We start from the raw sequence: 20,472 nt of genomic DNA, 5'->3' as shown, positions 1-20,472 counted from the left end.
AGGTGAAAATCCAAATCGACACCTTCAGCAGTTCCAGAACACGATGACAAGTATGAGGCATGCAACCTCACACAGAGATATGCCTATGATACAATCCTTACCGTTATCATTGACAGACTTAGGAGGGAGTATTACAACATGGACTGAGATGAAGAAGCTATTTCTGGAGAAGTATTTTCCTGCTTCCAAGGAAGCATCCGTTCGAAAGGATATTAGTGGCGTTCTACAGATGTTTGGGGAGTCTCTGTATGAATATTGGGAGAGATACAATAGGTTGTGGCAAGCTTCCCACGCCATAATATATCCTCAACACTCATCATTCAGTATTTCTACAAAGGATTACTTCCAGAACAGAGGAATTTGATCGATGCAGCTGCCGGTGGTTCACTTACTGAGAAGACAATCTCGTAGGCAACCAGTTTGATTAAGAATATGGCTACCAATGCTCAACAATTCTACACCAGAAACAACTCTAATATCAGAAGAGTTAGCGATGGATATTCTCCAAATACAGAGCACCGGTTGAGTACTATTGAGAAGGCAATTCATCGTATAGCTTCTTTGGTAGCTCCACCATACCAAGAGGAGGCTGAGGTTAATGCTTTATTTTCTAATTAGAGGCCAAGGTATGATCCCTAATCTAATACCTATAATCCATGTTGGAAAGATCACCCCAATTTCAGCTTTGAAAACCAGTAAGCTGCAGCTCCTAATCCTTATGGACGACATAGTGGTTTTCAACAATCACAATTCCAACCACAATCACAGCCTCAACCTCAACAACATAACCAAAGCTCAAATATAGAGGATATGATGAAAATGATGATGCAAAAGAAAGATGAAAACTCTCAGCGCCGTGATGCAATTATACAAAAACATGATATGTCTATAAAATACTTGCAAAAACAGATGGGGCAGTTGGCTACATATATTAATCAACTAAAAGCACAGACTTCGACAAAGTTGCCATCACAAACTTTTGTGAATCCAAGAGACAATGTTAATGCAGTGCTTTTGAGGAGTGGTAAGCAAACAGAAGAGCCAAAACAACAAGAAAAGGTTAGTCACGACTTGGAAGAGGAAGTAAAGGTGGAAACTGTTCTCAAGGTGGAAACCGTTGCCAACCTAAGGACACGATTCCTAATTTTACCACACCACCTCCTTTTCCTAGTCGTTTTGCGAAGTCTAAGAAGCAAATTCAAGATAATGAGATTCTGGATATTTTTCGCAAGCTGCAATTCAACATACCATTTATTGAAGCCATCAAATTGGTACCCAGGTATGCCAAGATTCTGAGGGATTTGTGTACAAAGAATGAGAGGTTGATTCCTAATGAAATCACTCAGGTGGGCGAAAGTGCTTCTGCTATGTTATTTAAGAAGATGCCTGCAAAGTGCAAAGATCCTGGGGGTTTCACCGTGCCAATTAATATTGGTACCAAGAGGTTTGAGCGTGATTTACTTGATTTGGGAGCTTCCGTAAGCGTTATGTCCGCCGATGTTTATGATTCTTTGAACCTAGGACCTTTAAAAGAGACAGGTATTATCATTCAATTAGCTAATAAGTTTAACATATATCCTAAGGGACTCGTGGAAGACGTTTTGGTACAAGTGAATGAACTGATCTTTACGGTTGATTTCTTTTTGGTGGATATGCAGAATGGAGACAATTGTTTGTCTACTTCATTACTTCTTGGTAGAACATTTATGAAAACTGCAAAGACGAATATTGATGTCGATAGTGGGACACTTACTATGGAGTTTGATAAATAAATTATACGCTTTAATATTTTTGAAGCAATGCGGTATCCAAGTGATGTCCACTCTGTTTTCTCTGTTGAGGTTGTTGATTCGTTAGATCATAAGGTGTTTGATGATAGTGGGAGTAAGCTAGACTACCATGCTTTACCACTTTTGGACGTGGACTTGGGTGCTGAATTCTTGGAAAATTGTGGTGTTTTTGCGCCACAACAGAAATTCCAATGTGATACTTCTACTTATATACCTTGGCCGATTAGATGAAATTTCTTTATATTTTTTTGCGTAGGAACTCAAATTAGAACCTAAGCCTCCTTACCACTTTAAGTATCCCTACTTGGGTGATGAGGAAAAGCACAAGGAATTATGGGAGATTCATCGCGAAAAAGTGGATGTAGACTCCCTTGAGTTTCAAGATTTGCTCCCTCTGGAGTAGTAAGGAGATTGCCAAGTCGGGCTGACGACTTTAAACCAAGCGCTAAATTGGAGGCAACCCATAAGTTTTGTATCTTAAACCCTTTTATTTTTTGTTTTATTGTTTTAATATCATATTTGCATCCCCATGTTTAATTTCATTGAGTCCGGAATCTATTTTATAAGAAAATTATGATATCTTTTCGTCAGAAAAATTAAGACTGCACGTAGTTCAGTCCACAGACCATAACTATCAGACCATTTATCGAAACACTGTGCCCTTTAGACAATGTGTAGAAAACACGTAGATAACAACTTTTGTGAAATGGAGTTTTTCCAAATTCCTTACCATTTTGTACAGTATTTGCGTTTTATATGATGTTACGTCATAATTCAGATTTTTCAGTTTTACACATTGAGGATAATGTGAAGTTTAAGTGTGGGGGAGTATTTTGCATATAGATTTTTCATTTTTTTTGTAAATATTTGCATGAAAACTCCAAACTGTAGTTAGTTTAGAGTCACGTAGTACACATGTCGCTAAGATTACATCGAAATTCTCACAAGAGTGACTGAACTTAAAGATGCCAGATAACTTGATCGGGTTTCTTGCTTGTTTGAGAGTTAAAGTTGGATTTAACCATGCCATTGGAAAATGAGGTGCAGACTGAATTCGGTATTAGATTTGTGATTCCCTATAGTGGAGACTACCTATTGTTACATCATGTGAGACACCGGCCTTCAATTCTTTGTACGTGTATAAATATGTGCTTTTAGAGTGTGTGTTACCGTACGTTAATTCCGTGTAGAATGATGAGCTACCCAACCTCCCACCAATGGAAGCACTATTTTGATCTCTTGAGTGCTATTTTATGAATCATGATGGTGACATCGAATTGCTAACTTACTTACCACTTGTAATATTGTTCGCAGTTAGCACCATCTACTTTATCTCTCTACACCAACAGGTCCATAGAAACACCATCATCATCAACAAGAGGAGCATCAAAAATTCGAAGGAAAGTTGAAGACGTTCAAGGTTTACAGGCAACGGTACAAATATGAGCATATTTCAGATTCAAGTAAAGCAACAAGACAAGGAGAAGAATTTCTACATGTTGAAGACTTATGTACAAGAGCGAAAATTCAAGATGAGAGTTCAAGAAATTTATGATATCAAGACATACAAGTTATGAAGAATCAAGCGGTAAAGTACTTACGCCATGACCTTTGTACTTGCATTTTTATTTTATCTTCATTTGTATTTGTTTTCTCTTGTCTCGAAAAAAAAAAAAAAAATCTTTAGGTTCATTACTAGTTTTATCATTTTGTATCTAATTCATTTTTGTGGAAATTTTATTAATACCCCTATTTTTCATGGATTTACAAATACCCTTTTCCATCAATAATTATACCCCTCGTCTTCTAAAATGTAATTCATTTAATTTTGAATCATATAAAACCTTTTCACTATTAATAAAAGTTTAGATGAAAATCATTTTATTTATTATCTCACATGCTGATGGTGTTGGTGGTGATGCCGGCGGTGGAGGTGGTGGTGCCACTAGATTTTGGGATCAACTTTTGTTGTTGGCACCAAATTTTGGTGTCAACTTGGGTTGTTGACACGTAATCTTGACCTAACTAATTTCCGAGTTTTCAATTTTGGTAACAACTTGGGTTGTTGACAACAGATATGATATCAACTTCGGTTGTTGACATCAAAATTTGGTGTCAACTTCGGTTGTTGATACAAAAATCTGGATCAACTTCGGTTGTTGATACAAAAATCTGGATCAACTTCGGTTGTTGATACAAAAATCTGGACCTAACATATTTCTAAATTTTCAATTTCGTTATCAACTTGGCGGCAATGGTGGTGGATTTGGAGGCGATGGTGGTCGCGATGGAGGTGGCGGTAGTGGCAGCGATGACGATGAGTGGTGGAGTTGTGATGATGGAATGTTGGTGATGGTTGTGAAGCGGTGGTGGTGGTGGCGATGGTTGTGGAGTAGTGGTGGTGGTGAATTGCCGTTGGTGGAGATTGAGGAGGTGATGGAGTGATCGAGATAGAAAATTATTGTTTTTTGAAATAAAGAAAAATATCATATGGAATAGATTACCATAATAATTTATTTCTAAATGGATAAAGTATATCTATAAGAGGAGGGGTATATTTATAATGTGATATGGGTATTTTTGAAGGGTTCCAAATCTAAGTGTATTTAATTAATATACCCTTTATTTTTCTTGTCACATATGTAATTAAAAAAAAATCGTTGCATCATATTGTGGTTTGTTTTTAGTTTTGTTCTTTCAATAAAGCTAATGGAAAAAGAAATATTTATAATGAAGTTCCAAGCAACAAGGATTTGAAGAAAAAGAGTTACATTGTCAAGATTCTACGAAATTCAAGAGTTATCATCAAGAGTTGAAGACCGAAGACGAAGATGACGACAAGGATTGAAGACCGGAGAGGTTTCTATGGATGATGTGAGAGTGGTGCTAACTGCAAGTCGAACTGATAACGAGGTAAGTAAGCATATTCCCACATTCGTTAAGTAATTGATTTCCTTTCTTAGAGATCGTTAGAAAAAAAAGGTTTTCAAAATGATAAAAGATGTGGGTTTTAAGACTATTCGGAGGTTTTTTCCCTCCTACTATTCAACGTGTCACAAAACTCTCTCTTCATTCCTACCTGGACACATGTGTGACCCATAAAAAGCTGTTTATTATTGAGAGAAACTTCATAAAAACCTTTCTGGTGAGGCAGAGTCGATACTTTCGATCACTCTCGAACCCGGATTCTTTCTATAAGGGATGGTTATTTCTCTCTCAACTTTTAAGGATGAGATTTTGTTCATATATATATGTCTAAATTCTTATGACTAGTGTGCAAAATATTTATGTCTTCTTAGCGCGTTGGATGCTATCATTTGGGAGAACTAGTAAGTTGAAAAAGTAGGTTTTGTGGATATACCTCTTGTAAACCCTCACGAGACTATAACTCGTCCACTAGGGACACCTATGGGTTTAAAGGCCTGTTGTACATACTAAGTGCAACCGTGTCTTCTACGAAATGGAGTTGTTGTATTTTAGATAGCTTGCTCGAGGACTAACAAAATCCAAGTGTGTGGGAATTTTTAAGTGCATATTTTGCATATATTTAGTGTCAAATCCATGCTAGTAATTGCTATATATTCTAGCGAATTATTGTATATTATTCTTGTTTTCTCTTATTTATGTTTTGCTAGGTGAATCATCCAAAAGAAGTGAATTTGCACTTAATTTTGCAATAAAAGAAGTTAGCTATAAATGGAGAAAGGTCAAAGACCAAGTGGAACTCGGTCGAATCTAGGAGTCCTTGATATCATCTCGAAGAGGACAAAAAGACGAAGGCAACGGCGAAAGAATGAGGTCAATCCGACATCGTATAAAAAATTTATGGGCGTCTGAAGCAAGTCAATGTTGCGGAATTTCTGAGCGCACAGAATTGCTAAAGGCGCCCGGAAGAATTACTCAGGGAAGATGAATAAGAGGGGGTCTAACAACCACACCCAGTGTTTCCCTTAGCAATCTATATGGACTAACTCCAATATACTTTTAAGACAATCAACTAGACAGTCAGACTCAATCTTAATAAAAGTATATCAAAGAGTTATATCTCACTTTCTCGATTCAATACTTACTCAAGCAAATAAAAATCTGCGAGTCTAATTAAATACACGAGAAATCACTTGAACGGTACCAAAGACCAATGTTCAAGGATCAATCAATTTTAATCAACAACCAAAGGTTGGATTTCCCAATTGTTCGATTCAACGCGCAACCTGTGATATTTCAATTACATAACAAAATATAATGCGGAAAAGAAATAACACATACACCAGAAGTTTTGTTAAGGAGGAAACCGCAAATGCAGAAAACCCCGAGACCTAGTCCAGATTGAACACACACTGTATTAAGCCGCTACAGACACTAGCCTACTACAAACTAACTTCGGTCTGGACTGTAGTTGAACCCCAATCAATATCACACTGATCCAAGGTACAATTGAGCTCCTTACGTCTCTGATCCCAGCAGGATACCACGCACTTGATTCCCTTAGATGATCTCACCCACAACTAAGAGTTGCTACGACCCAAAGTCGAAGACTTTAATAAAAAAATTTGTATCACACAGAAAAGTCTACGATAATAGATAAATCTATCTCCCACAGAAATACCTACGAGTTTTTGTTCTGTCTTTTGATAAATCAAGGTTAACATGAACCAATTGATAAGCCGGACTTATATTCTCGAATAACATCTTAGAATTATCAATCACCTCACGATAATATTAATAGACTAGCGAAAGAAGATATTGCGGAATTACAAACGATGGGACGAAGATGTTTGTGACTTCTTTTATATAATGCCTATCGGAGAAATCAATCGATAGAAACAACAAGATCATATCATACAACTACAAGAAAAGTAGTATCGGTATGGCTTCACAATCCTAATGAAGTCTTCAAGTCGTTAACCTACAGGGTCTCGATAGAAACCTAAGGTTAAAGGAGAATCGACTCTAGATAATACAACTTGTATCATACATGAGTTATGGGGATTAGGTTTCCCAGTTGCTAGAGTTCTCCTTTATATAATCTTTCAAATCAGGGTTTGCAATCAATGTTAGCTTAGTAACAAAGCATTTAATATTAACGTTAGATGAAAACCTGATTAGATTCAAGCTAATATCTTTCAACCCGTTAGATCGAAACTTAGCTTGTTACACACAAATGAAATGCACGTTTATTTAGGTTTGTGTAACCGTACCCAAACATGTGCATCTAGTTGGTTCAACAGTAGTTAACCAAATGGTTAGCCATATGAGCACTTTCATATCAACCATATTCTTCTTTACCGCAACTAGTTCAAATGACTTAAATGAACTAGTTAGAGAGTTGTTCAATTGCTTATATCTTATAGAAGTATACAAGACACAATCGAAGAAAAAACGATTTGATTCACTCAAATCGATTCATGAACTTTATAGCCACGGTTTTCAAATATGCATTCCTTAGTTTATATAAGTTTAAGTTCACGAATAATAGTCCTTAGAAAATAACCAACTTAAGTACGCATACTGGTACGCGGACTTTACTTCTGGTTTTCCTGAGCAGCAAAGTACGCATACTTTGGTTCAAGTAATAAGGACTTACACACGTATGAGTTACCACACAATGTTTATATCCAACCATGGTTATATATTCTAAACTCTCATTCAATCATTGAAACATTCTTAGAGGACGTTATATAGTTGTTGTTCATAAACCATTTTTCCTCAAAGCAATTTTCAAGTAATTGAAACTTAATATGACTTTCGTCACTAGTAAAGATGAACTTAGCCAAAGAGAAAGCTTACCAACACATATTTCGAGAAATAGATAAGCGAGGTAAACTCGGCTCGAAATACCAAATGTGTATAATCAAAGTCTATATAACAATACGACTTTTGTCTCAAGATAGGGGATAGAGTAGATACACTTTTGATTGATAGATACGTTCAAGTCTTCACATACCTTTTTAGTCGATGAAGTTCCACCAGTTCCTTGAGTAGTTCTTCGTCTTTTTATGATGATCGCCATGGAGTCTAGAGCTCAACTACACTTTCTATCCTAGTCCGAGACTTAGCTATAAGTAGACTAAAAATCAAGACTTATAGTTTTGGTAACTAAACTTGACAACAATCTTGAGATAGCAACGCTTGCGAGTTCGACCGAGCAATGCTCTAACAGAAGCCATATTAGAGCATAGCTCGGTTGAACCCACCAAGCGTTGGTATGTCAAGTTTGGTTGTCATATTTTAGTGAACCAAAACTCATTTAAAGAGTCACTTGATTATTTACTAGAGTCAACTTCGTATAGGTTAGCTAGAAAGTTATTAGGATATGAAACATACAAGTATTACTCGAAAACTTGAAGAATGTGAAGAAGTAAAGAGCTACAACGACGACATCATCTTTCCTCTTGAGGTTAATAATATTTTGACTTGAACTATTTCATTCCTAACGTATATTTCAAGTCGTGCTATATTGAAAACATAACTACGAAGCTGTGAATGATTATACTCTAGTTAGACGTAGTATTAAGGAATTATAATACGAAGTATAACGCCTATCTTTTGAACTTCGTATATAAGACATCGACATAATCTTATGAATGCTATTGTGATTATATATGGGTATGGGTGAAGATTTCGTCCTAGGAAGCAATGTTTTACATTTGTTTAAAGGAAGTACATTCATAAATTTGTTTTGTGAATCGAAAGGGAAATCGCTAGGCTTATTGGTATTGTTATTCATTGCAAGTCTTTGGATTACCAATATGTGTGTTTAGTATAACCGCTCATAACTTGTTTATGTATCTTGGTAAAACTATTCACAAGGCCTGAATTATGTATCGGTATGACTTTTATTAGTGAAACCAATCTTAAGTAATCACCTGAGATGGTATGATCGATATCTGTAATTGGTGTGACCATTCCTAGTCATTGGGTAACCGATCCTAGAACTTGGTGTGACCGATCACAAGTGAATGTGTAATCGATCCTTGTAGTAGGTTAACAAGTTTTATTAATTGGTTTAACCGATCCTATAACTTGTGCAACCGATCACAAGTAAGTACCATAAATAGTGGTAACGGATCCTGGTACTTAGTTAGCCATTTTATGGAAACTAGTGTGACCGATCCTAGTAGCCACTTGAAGGTAAAACCGAAACTTGTTTTGGTAGAACCGTTAAGCCCATGAATGGTGATTGATTGTTTTTGGTCAATCACATAGTTCTTGGAAATCATATGAACTAATTATAAACTCGTTTGGAAGTGTGGTAAATCGGTTCCAAGATTGTAAATATGAAAGAGGATTTACAAAGTTAAGATGTCGACATAATTTGAACATGTGCAGTAATTCTTATCTATTATTGTTCAAAGATATTCCTTAATAACTAAAGGAGAATCTCGGATCGAAATAAATTGAGAATCTTTTAATTAAGGTTTTAGTTTTATATACTTTTAATTTCCAACAATTAAATACATATCTTTAGAAAATAAAAATTGGTAATGTGCATTTACTAAGTGGAGATTTTCTACTGAGATTTCGGTCAATATTTGGACAGAGCATTTCCAGGAATTATGAAAACCGATTTGGGCATTTATTGCATATCTTTGAGAATATTCGGTTTTGGAAATTCCTTGGTGTCCAAACTTCCTTGGACTATAAATATTGAAGTTCGCATTTCGAGCAAACTAATCCTCAGAGCCAGCAAAACGACCTTGTTGTGTTGTTACTGGTGGAGCCATCTATTCCAAGAGGAAAGTACCCTAATTAGGCGAAATCTCTTACGACCGCTCGTTTTAAAGACTTCTTTGTGATTGGGAAGCTCTACGAGTACTGTTGGTGGGAAACTAGATAATTGCAGTTTATTATTAGTTTTCGATTGATTTGATTGACTAACGGTTGTTGAACTTTGGTTGCACCTAGTTTGTTTATGCTTGAGAATCTTCTCTTTTGATATAAGATTCACTCAAACTAGATCGAAGTATCGACGGGGATCTTTAGAACTGTTTGTAAATCTAAAGACGTCTTGTGATAATCCATTGTTAACAGACTCCACTCTGCAGGTGATTGATCACAAGAGATTAAAGTTGATTGTGTGCAGGTGTTTATTGAAGATCTAAGAAGATTTGAAGACAAAAAAGATTTCTTATTTGAGTTCATAATCTTTGGTGTGCACAAAACTTGGTCGGCTGGGGATCCAACTATAATCGGTTTATATTTTGATAGATTGGAATGATTAGTTGGGTGGATCGGCATCAATACATTTCTTTGTGATTCATAGTATTGATTGCATAGTCTAAACAATTACTTTGGTAGTTGTTGAATAGATTGATCTAAAAACCCGACAAAGGAGTTTATTGGGATAAACAGAAGAGACTTTTTTCAAACTCATATCACTTGATTGAAAAGACTTGTTACCGAACATATTTTTTGTTCTTTTACTGTTTGGAATACGAACCAAAGGAATTGTTCCAAGTGCCTGACTTATTGCAAGTTGGAGGCGCATGTATACAGACGGAACTCGGTGACCTATAGGTTTAGTTGCTCAATCTCGATCACACGAAGTGTGAACCGATTAGTTGTATTGTCTCGACTCAATCCATAGATAATCACTCTCAGAGAAAGGACTTATAGGTAGGAAAAGTTTTAGCTTGAGGTATATTTGGGTACCCTCGCCTTTTCAGTTTCACTAATAAAAGTCGTACCAATACAAAAGTCAGGCCTTTGTGAATAGTTTTACCAAGAACACAAACAAGTCATGAGCGGTTATACTAATCACACATATTGGTTGTTCAAAATATATGCAATGAATAACAATACCAATAATGCCTAGCGATTTCCTTTTCGATTCACAAAACAAGTTCATGAATTTACTTCGTTATAACACATGTAAAACATTGTTTCCTAGGATGAAATCCTCACCTCATACCCATACATAATCATAATAGCATTCAAACGATTATGTCAATGTCTTTATCTACAAAGTTTAATGATTAAGCAATAAACCTCGTATTGTATTCCTTAATACTATGTCTATCTAGAGTTCAATCATGCTTCGCATTTTTGGTTTCAATATGCACGACTTGAAAGATACGTTAGGGAATGAAAAAGTTCAAGTCAAATATCACTAACCTCAAGCGGAAGGATGATGTTTTCGTTGTATCTCCTTGCTTCTTCACTTCTTCAAGTCTTCGCAATACTTGTAATGTCTCATATCCTAATACTTTCAAGATAACTTATACGAAGTTGACTCTAGTACATAATCAAGCGACTCTTTAAATGAGTTTTGATTCACTAAAATATGACAACCAAACTTGACATACCAACGCTTTGTGGGTTCAACCGAGCTATGCTCTAACAATCTCCCTCTTTGTAAATTTTAGTGACAAAACTCTTATATCATATGGATAAACAAATTACAAGAATTCATTACACATACGCTTGATTCTCGAATTCATCAACACAATAACCTGTATACATTCAATCCTTTAAATGCCGTTGTTGACATTATGATAACAAAGCTAATACTCCCCCTAAAGGTAAGATAAGTAGATTTTAAATCCGCACGTATTTGTTATTCACTTTGTAATGATATGTTACTCCCCCTTAGTCTATGCTTTCATTCTTTCGTTAGATAAACGTTTAAGCACCAATGTCCTTTCCCTTAGTGATACCAATCAATATAAATCAATGCCAGTATCACTTGTTTACTCATATATTTCTCCCCCTTTTTGTCACAAAATGACAAAGAAACGAAAAAATAAAGGACAAACCGAAAGGATCTTAGAAATATCAAAAGACTTGCAACCTATAGAGTTAAGCACGAGGGTTCCACACACCATTTTTGATAACCAATATCAAAACCGAAACTATAAAGTAATTTTATTTTGATATGTTATCAAGGAAACAATTTTCCGAAACAATTTTCCCTAATAGTTTAGCAAACCAAAAATAACTAAGCACCTTAGTTCCTTTTCTAAACCGATTGTACAGATACAATCGCTTATTCGATAAGACCAAAATAAAGATAACTCTATTTTTCTCATCAGGTTCTAATTATCCATATAACTTAGACCTTTAACTTTTAAACAAGACAAGTACTAGGTTAGTTAACTAGTATTTCTTGTTAAGGAATTTGATTATACTTGAATAACCGAAACCTCCACTTTGATAAGTCTAACTAAAATCATCATTAACTTAGTTTCTCTTATCTTGGAATTTAATTGGACTAAACAACTCATCCCGTAAACCTTTTCTTTCGTTAAGCCATAAATAATTCATACAAACCAAATAAATCAACTTGCATAATTATTCACCTCAACCGGAAGCAATTGAAACAACATAGACATTAAAGCACCGCAATTGCACCGAAATTTTGTAAGCCTAAACAATTGATACCACACAATAAAGCAAGATAACAATAGTTTTTCTTAACCGGAAACAATTGAATCACACACACATCCATACACAAATAATGGAATAAAACATCAATTGTACCGAAATTTTGTTAAGCAAAAGCAATTAATATATGAAATAAAATCAGGCTTTTCTTAAACAGGAAAACAATTAACTAACAAGACTGTTACCTCAAATTTTGCATCCACTTCTCCAATATGTTTGCATCTTTTTCCAGGGATAATTGATATCGAAATATCATTATGTTGTCATCCTTATGAAAAACAAAAGAATAACAACAACCAACCTTTACCAAAGAAAGGTTGAAAATCGGTTTTAACAATTGCAAGAAAAAATTGAAAACCGCTGAAACACATATGCTTTTATGCTAAACCAAAACCGATTCAACATATTGTGACTTTTTTACATATTATTTCTATCAGAACCCCTCATGATCCTTTGATAAAGCCTACCAACATGGGCTAGAACTTAATCCCGCTAAATCAAAAAGTCACCCAAACCATAAGGGTTCACAACATTATGAGATCGAATATCAAGGTTAGAAAACCTAAATCAAACATCCCCTAATCATACATAACAATAATATAAAACATTCAAGCACATGCTATGTAAATCAAAAACTATCACAAGAAAAATTATAAATCAAATAATTTTGTTCATAATAAGATAGTTTTATTCATAATAGACTTTATTGAAGATATCAAAAACTAATGTCTATTCTCCTTTTTCTTTTGCAACTCAATCATAGGGAAAAACATTCCTTGAGACTAAGCAATTTTTTTTTGCTCTTGTTCAATTTCAGATTCTTGGTTCCAAAATTCTGATTCAAGTTTTTGAATTCCTTTAAGAGTTTCTGGATCTTTTCGAGCAGCAAAGCCCAGCTGTTTCTGAAAACAGTCAAGTTATTTACCGAGATTTTCAAGATGAACAAGAAGAGACTTTTTGTTGGAATTTGGTATAATTCTTTTAGCAACTTTGTAGTGGGTTTGTGCCCTAATCATTTGACTTATAGTCCTTTTAGTCATAGCATTAATGCTCACCATACCATCAAAGTCATCTCCTCCGATCAATTCACAGATTTTGGTAACTATGCACGGAAAACCGAGATGTCTCTTGATACCAGAAGATGAGATAGAATCCGATATCTTGATCATTTGGCTGACAATGATACCACACATATCTACTTGAGAATCCTTTTTTAACAAAAAATAGACAAATTCTGCAAACGTCTTATCCCAAACAGATTTATCTCTTGTACTTGCATATATGGCTGCTAAAGCAAGTTTATCGAAAACCCTAAGATAAAAGGGTATATCCTTTGTTGGTAATCTATTATTTTCCCACGCACCCTTCTTTCCAATGAGACATGTTGAAATGGTATCGTGTTCAATTTCAACTCCGGTAATCAAGTGATTGCATTCCTCATTGTACTTGATAGCATTAACAATTATCTTACGATCAACATAATAGATACATCGACCAACAAGAGTTATAAAGATAAGTTTTTTGTGATAAACATTGTGTATATTAGCATAGAACACTTTTACCATGTCAGGTGAATATTCTTCAAGATCAAAAAGATTTCCCCAATTTTGATCTTGAACAAAATTCACATAATCCTTATTTTGGACATCTGGATCAAACCTCTTTTCAGTGGTAAAATCCATTCCCTTGAGTGTTTCGTATTTCCTGAAGCAAGAGCTGTCAGCGAAACGTGCAAATTCATGCTTGTTATCAATACTGTTAGGAAATCTAATCCTATCAATATCATCACATCTGACTCGATCATCAACAGATTTGGTTCTTGATTTCCTTTTTCTCATAATTGCAAAAATATGAAAAACCCTAGTTACTGTTTTGAGCAATCTTCCCAAATATGTTTGAACACATATCAAGAGATTATCTTTTATAGGAAGACTTGATATCAAAAACCGGAAATAACTAGTTTTAGGAAATATTCCCAAAATCGGAAACCAAGACTTGTGGGGAAACAATTCCAATTTTGTATCTAGGTCTTTCTTTTGGAAAACCGGTTTTCTATGGACTGGATATTTATTTCTGGTTGATTCCATGTTTTTGTCCAATAATCTGTTTACTCTTTTATTACCAGAATTTGATAATATCACTTGAAATTTATTCAAGACCTTACTAGAGTATACATAGATAAATTTGAACAAAATATGATATTTAAAAAAAATACCATCAGAATCATAAACCTTGTAGAAATTCAAAAGATCACTTGCTTCATTAAAATAGTTGTGAGGTGTATGAAGCAATCTATTGTTAATAGAATTATTGACTGAAAACTCAGTCCTTGTAGGAATACATATTTTCCAAAAACGCCTCCTAGGTAGCGAAACATTGACAGTCTTTGATCTGAAAATGTACATGTATATACTTTGGTGGGCCATCCAAAATATATTTAAGATTCCAGATTTTTGAAGAACACAATAGCCAGAGTTCATACAAATCATAAGAGGAATCTTATGCATTTTCAAGATACAACCTGTCTCATAGGCCTTTGTATCATTGTTACTCAACATAATGATATACAATCCTATGACAACCAAAAGATTATGTAAGTCACTCAAGACATACATATGCATGATTTCTAACAGAATTAGGAATAAGAGTATTACATACTTCATACGTGTTTTCCACCACGAGTTCTTGAAGTAGTCACATCTTGCCGTTACGTTAACTGAATCATTCATGGGATTCAGTTCTTATAGGTTAGATCGCACCAAACATAGATTGTTAGATCTTTTCTTGCTTGCCTGCTCTGATACCAATTGAAAACGCGAGGGTACCCAAATATACCTCAAGCTAAAACTTTTCCTACCTATAAGTCTTTTCTCCGAGAGTGATTGTATATGGACTGAGTCAAGACAATACAACTAATCGGTTCACACTTCGTGTGATCGTCTATGGATACAAGATCGAGACAATACAACAACGAAGTATGTTTACTTGATAAAAGGTTCGGACTTAACCAAACACAATAGGATTACTTATCAAGTAAATAGGTATTTAATGTTTTTGTAATTTACTTTAAATTATAATAACAACAATTATAATTGCGGAAAATAAAAGTAAATGACACAACAATATTTTGTTAACGAGGAAACCGCAAATGCAGAAAAACCCCGGGACCTTGTCCAGAATTGAATACTCTCAGGATTAAGCCGCTATACAAAATAAACCAACTTCGTATAGTTGAGACCAAGCAACTAAACATGTAGTTCACCTAGTTCCGTATGTATTCCCACGCCTCCAACTTGTGAATAAGTCATGTACTTGGAACAATTCCTTTGGTTTGTATTCCAAACAATAAAGGAACAACAAATCTGTTTGGTGGCAACTCTCTTCAATCAAGTGATGTGAGTTCGACAAAGGATCTTCTGTTTATATCAATAAACTTCTTTGTCAAGTTCTAAGATATATCTTATTCTCAACTACCGAAGTAATTTTAAGATCAACAATACTTTTAATCACAAAGAATTGGATTGATGTCGATCTACACAACTAATCAATCTAATCTATCACAAGGATAAACCGATTATAGTTGGATCCTCTATACCGAAACAAGTATTGTGCACACCAAAGATTATGAACCCCAAATTAGAAATCTTCAATATCTTCTTTGTCTTAAAATATTCTTAGATCTTCAATAAACACCTGCACACAACAACTTAAATCTCTTGTGATCAATCATGCACAGAACAAAGTCTGTTAACAATGGATTGTCACAAGACATCTTTAGATCTACAAACAGTCTAAAGATCCCTGTCGAAACTTCGATCTAGTTTGAGTGAATCTTATATCAGAAGAGAAGATTCTCAAGCATAAACAAACTAGGTGCAATAAAAGTTCAACCATCGTTAGTGAATCAAATCAATTGAAAACAAAAGATAAACCGTAATTATCTAGTTTCCCACCAACGATACTAATAGAGCTTCTCAATCCCAAGAAGACTTTAAACTGAGCGGCCGTAATATATTTTTCCTCATTAGGTTACTCTCCTCTCTGAATAGGAGGCTTCACCAGTAACAACACAACCGAGGAAGTTTGTTGTCACGAAGGATTAGTTTGCTAGAAATGCAAACTTCAAGTATTTATAGACAAGGAAGTTTGGATACCAAGGAATTTCAAAAATCGAAAATATTCTCAAGATATTCATTAAAGCTCAGATTCGGTTTCCATAATCCCTGGAAATGTTCTGTCCAAAATATTGACCGAAAATCTCTTTGGAAAATCTCTAACTAGTAAATGCACATTACTAATTCTCGTTTTCCTAAAAATAAAATTAACAACCTTAATTAAAAGATTCTTAACTTAAATATGTTTTGATTCTGGGATTTTTTTCCTTTAGATTTTAAGGAATAACTTTGAATAATTAAAGATAAGCGTTATTGCACATGTTCAAAGTATGTCGACATCCTTACTTTGTAAGTCCTCTTTCATACTTACAATCTTGAAACCGATTTTCCACACTTACAAACAAGTTTATAATTGGTTCATCTGAATTTCAAGAACTATGTGATTGATCAAGAACACTAAATCAAAAATCATGAGTTTAACGGTTCTACCAAAACAAGTTTCGGTTCTACCTCCATGTGAGTACTGTGCATAGTCTCACTAGCTTTCCAAAATTCGGTTGACTAGGTACTAGGATCGGTTCCGCACATATATATGGTATCTAACTTGTACTTGCTGCACATGTCCATAGGATCAGTTCCCCTTTACCTAAAACCGTGTTGCACATGTCCATAGGATCGGTTCCCTTTTGCCTAAAAACGTGTTGCACATGTCCATAGGATCGGTTCCCCTTTCTGCTATAAACTTGTTGCACCTCATGAAAGGATCGATTCCCCTTTGTGATATGTTGCACCTCTTACTAGGATCGGTTCCCCTTTACCCAGAGTTGGTCATACACAAATCACAAACTCGATCATACCATCTCAGGTGATTACTTAAGATCGGTTTCAGTGATAAAAGAATACAAAAGTCAGGCTTTTTTGAATAGTTTTACCAAGAACACAAACAATTCATGAGCGGTTATACTAATCACACATATTGGTTGTTCAAAAGATATGCAATGAATAACAATACCAATAATACCTGGCGATTTCCTTTTCGATTCACAAAACAAGTTCATGAATTTACTTCCTTAAAACACATGTAAGAAATTGTTTCCTAGGATGAAATACTCACCTCATACCCATACATAATCACAATAACATTCAAACGATTATGTCGATGTCTTATCTACAAAGTTTAATGGTTAAGCAATAAACCTCGTATTGTATTCCTTAATACTATGTATATCTAGAGTTCAATCATGCTTCACTGTTTTGTTTTCAATGTGCACGACTTGAAAGATACGTTATGGAATGAAACAGTAGAAGTTAAATATCACTAACCTCAAGTGGAAGGATGATGTTATCATTGTAGCTCCTTGCTTCTTCACTTCTTCAAGTCTTCGCAATACTTGTAATGTCACATATCCTAATACTTTCAAGCTAACCTATACGAAGTTGACTCTAGTATATATAATCAAGAGACTCTTTAAATGAGTTTTTATTCACTAAAATATGACAACCAAACTTGACATACCAACGCTTGATGGGTTCAACCGAGCTATGCTCTAACAGAAACCGATCTTAAGTAATCACCTGAGATGGTATGATCGAGTTTGTGATTTGTGTATGACCAGCTCTGGGTAAAGGGGAATCGATCCTAGTAAGAGGCGCAACACATCACAAAGGGGAATCGATCCTTGTATAAGGTGCAGCAAGTTTATAGCAGAAAGGGGAACCGATCCTATGGATGTGTGCAACACGCTTTTAGGCAAAGGGGAACCGATCCTATGGACATGTGTAACACGTTCAAGTTAGATACCATATATATGTCGGGAACTGATCCTAGTACCTAGTCAACCGAATTTTGAAAAGCTAGTGTGACTATGCAGAGTACTCACATGGAGATAGAACCGAAACTTGTTTTGGTAGAACCGTGAAACCCATGATTTGTGATTGAGTGTTCTTGATAAATCACATAGTTCTTGAAAGTCCAGTGAACCAATTTTAAACTTGTTTGGAAGTGTGGCAAATCGGTTTCAAAGTTGTAAGTATGAAAGAGGACTTACAAAGTAAGGATGTCGACATACTTTGAACACGTGCAGTAAATGTTAATCTTTAATTGTTCAATTATTCCTTAATAGCTAAAGGAAGAAAATACCAGGATCGAAACATAAATAAGTTAAGAATCTTTTATTCAAGGTTTTTTATTTTATTTTAGGAATTAGTAATGTGCATTTACTAGTTAAAGATTTTCCAAAGAGATTTCGGTCAATATTTTGGACAGAGCATTTCCAGGAATTATGGAAACCGAATCTGTGCTTTAATGAATATCTTGAGAATATTTTCGGTTTTTGAAATTCCTTGGTTTCCAAACTTCCTTATCAATAAGTACTTGAAGTTTGCATTTATAGCAAACTAATCCTTCGTGACAGCAAACTTCCTCGGTTGTGTTGTTACTGGTGAAGCCACCTATTCGGAGAGGAGAGTAACCTAATTAGGAGAAATCACTTACGACCGCTCAGTTTAAAATATTATTTGGGATTGAGAAGCTCTATTAATGTCGTTGTTAGGAAACTAGATAATTGCGGTTTATCTTTTGTTTTCGATTGATTTGATTGACTAACGGTGGTTGTACTTTGATTGCACCTAGTTAGTTTATGCTTGAGAATCTTCTCTTCTGATATAAGATTCAATCAAACTAGATCGAAGTTTCGACATGGATCTTTATACTGTTTGTATATCTTAAGACGTCTTGTGATAATCCATCGTTAACAGACTCTGTTCTGTGCGTGATTGATCACAAGAGATTCAAGTTAATTGTGTGCAGGTGTTTATTGAAGATCTAAGAAGAATTGAATACAAATAAGATATTGAAGATTTCTGATTTGGGGTTGTAGATAGGGAAAAACGATTTGTTGGTTTTTATGGAATTGAGGAGACGACCGTGCGGAGGAGACAAGAGAGGAAGGGTCGATATGTAGGAGGGAAGCTAAGAAATGTGTGAGATCAATGGTGATCAAAGATTATAGGTGTGCTGTGTATTCTGTATGAAGAAATAAGATAAGTTCTGATTGATTGAATGTTGCTCTGTTGAGAGTAATTGCTCAGATGTTGAGTTATTAATCTCTTGTTGTCTATTCGACCGGAGATTGTCTGTTATTTCAATAATGATTCAGAGACTTATTTATATTGCAAGCATTGTAGACACCTTGATCCCATGAAGTGTGACAGTTGCTGGAGTCAAAGAGTGTGGAAATGAAAATCGTGTTAAAACCAGTTGCTCATCGTGCAGAGACTTGGTTGATTTTTTACCCACTACTTTGCTAACTCCTCTAACTTCTTGCACGACTTGCTCACATTCCCATCGTGTATGAACACGTGTTGTAAACCGACAGACCAAAACCCTAGTTGATATCCCCCATGTGACACGATTGATGTCACGTGTTTTAGTTAGTCAGTGGCTGACTTGATGATACGATGAGTCTTTATATTCCTGAGTTGAAAAAATGTTTTGGGACTCATGAATTGAACGTGTTTTTTGAGACAGAGGTATAATTCTCGAATAAATGTTGATATTTAAGGTGAACAAATATTGCTCACTTGATGAATTGTTGAATATTGATAGTTGAACCAACATTCCTTATTCTGAGCAAATGTTGCTCGTTTGATGAATTATTGGTAGCAGGACCAAATGAAATATTAATTTAAGATACTGATGACAGGGACGAGTATAATAATTAAAATGTTGATCACGGGATCAACGTAAAATTATTAGTGTGTGAACCTGCTCATAATTATGAACCTTGGATTCAAAACCCTAATTTTGATCAATTGCTGATTAATTGATGATTTATTGAAAATCAATCACGGAGTGAAGGAGAGACCGGCTACATGGGATGATGGACCGGCCATGTAGTTCCCAGATGCTCGAGTGAGCAAATACCAAAGTCTCTTGAAGACCAGTTGGTGAAAGAATGATTAAATACTGGTTTAATCATTTATTAAAATAGTGCTCGTATGAGCCTTAGGTGATAAAACCTAATTATGAAGAGATGAGGGACCGACCAAGGGGTCATGGAACCGGCCCTGGTTCGTCATGGGATCGACTGACGATCATTTGATGAAATTCCAAGTTGTTTGGAAGGGATTGAACCTAATATGAAAAAATTAGGTCAAATTATGAAAATATGTGGGACCGGCTT

The 20,472-nt window shown here is 35.1% G+C and overlaps 1 protein-coding gene across 1 annotated transcript; it reads left to right on the top strand.

Annotated features, from left to right (window-relative positions):
• Nucleotides 1–432: 432 nt before the first annotated feature.
• LOC113272846 lies at nucleotides 433–1,772 on the top strand. Its single transcript, XM_026522641.1, has 3 exons — nucleotides 433–594; nucleotides 910–1,059; nucleotides 1,233–1,772. Exons 1-3 carry the CDS (start codon nucleotides 433–435, stop codon nucleotides 1,770–1,772), a joined length of 852 nt encoding a protein of 283 aa, XP_026378426.1.
• The last annotated feature ends 18,700 nt before the right edge of the window (nucleotides 1,773–20,472 follow it).

This window comes from Papaver somniferum, chromosome 4 (genome assembly GCF_003573695.1).
Source record: "Papaver somniferum cultivar HN1 chromosome 4, ASM357369v1, whole genome shotgun sequence".
Taxonomy (NCBI): Eukaryota; Viridiplantae; Streptophyta; class Magnoliopsida; order Ranunculales; family Papaveraceae; genus Papaver; species Papaver somniferum.
The sequence above is the reverse complement of the archived record's forward strand: the minus strand, read 5'-3'. Positions and strand labels throughout refer to the sequence as shown.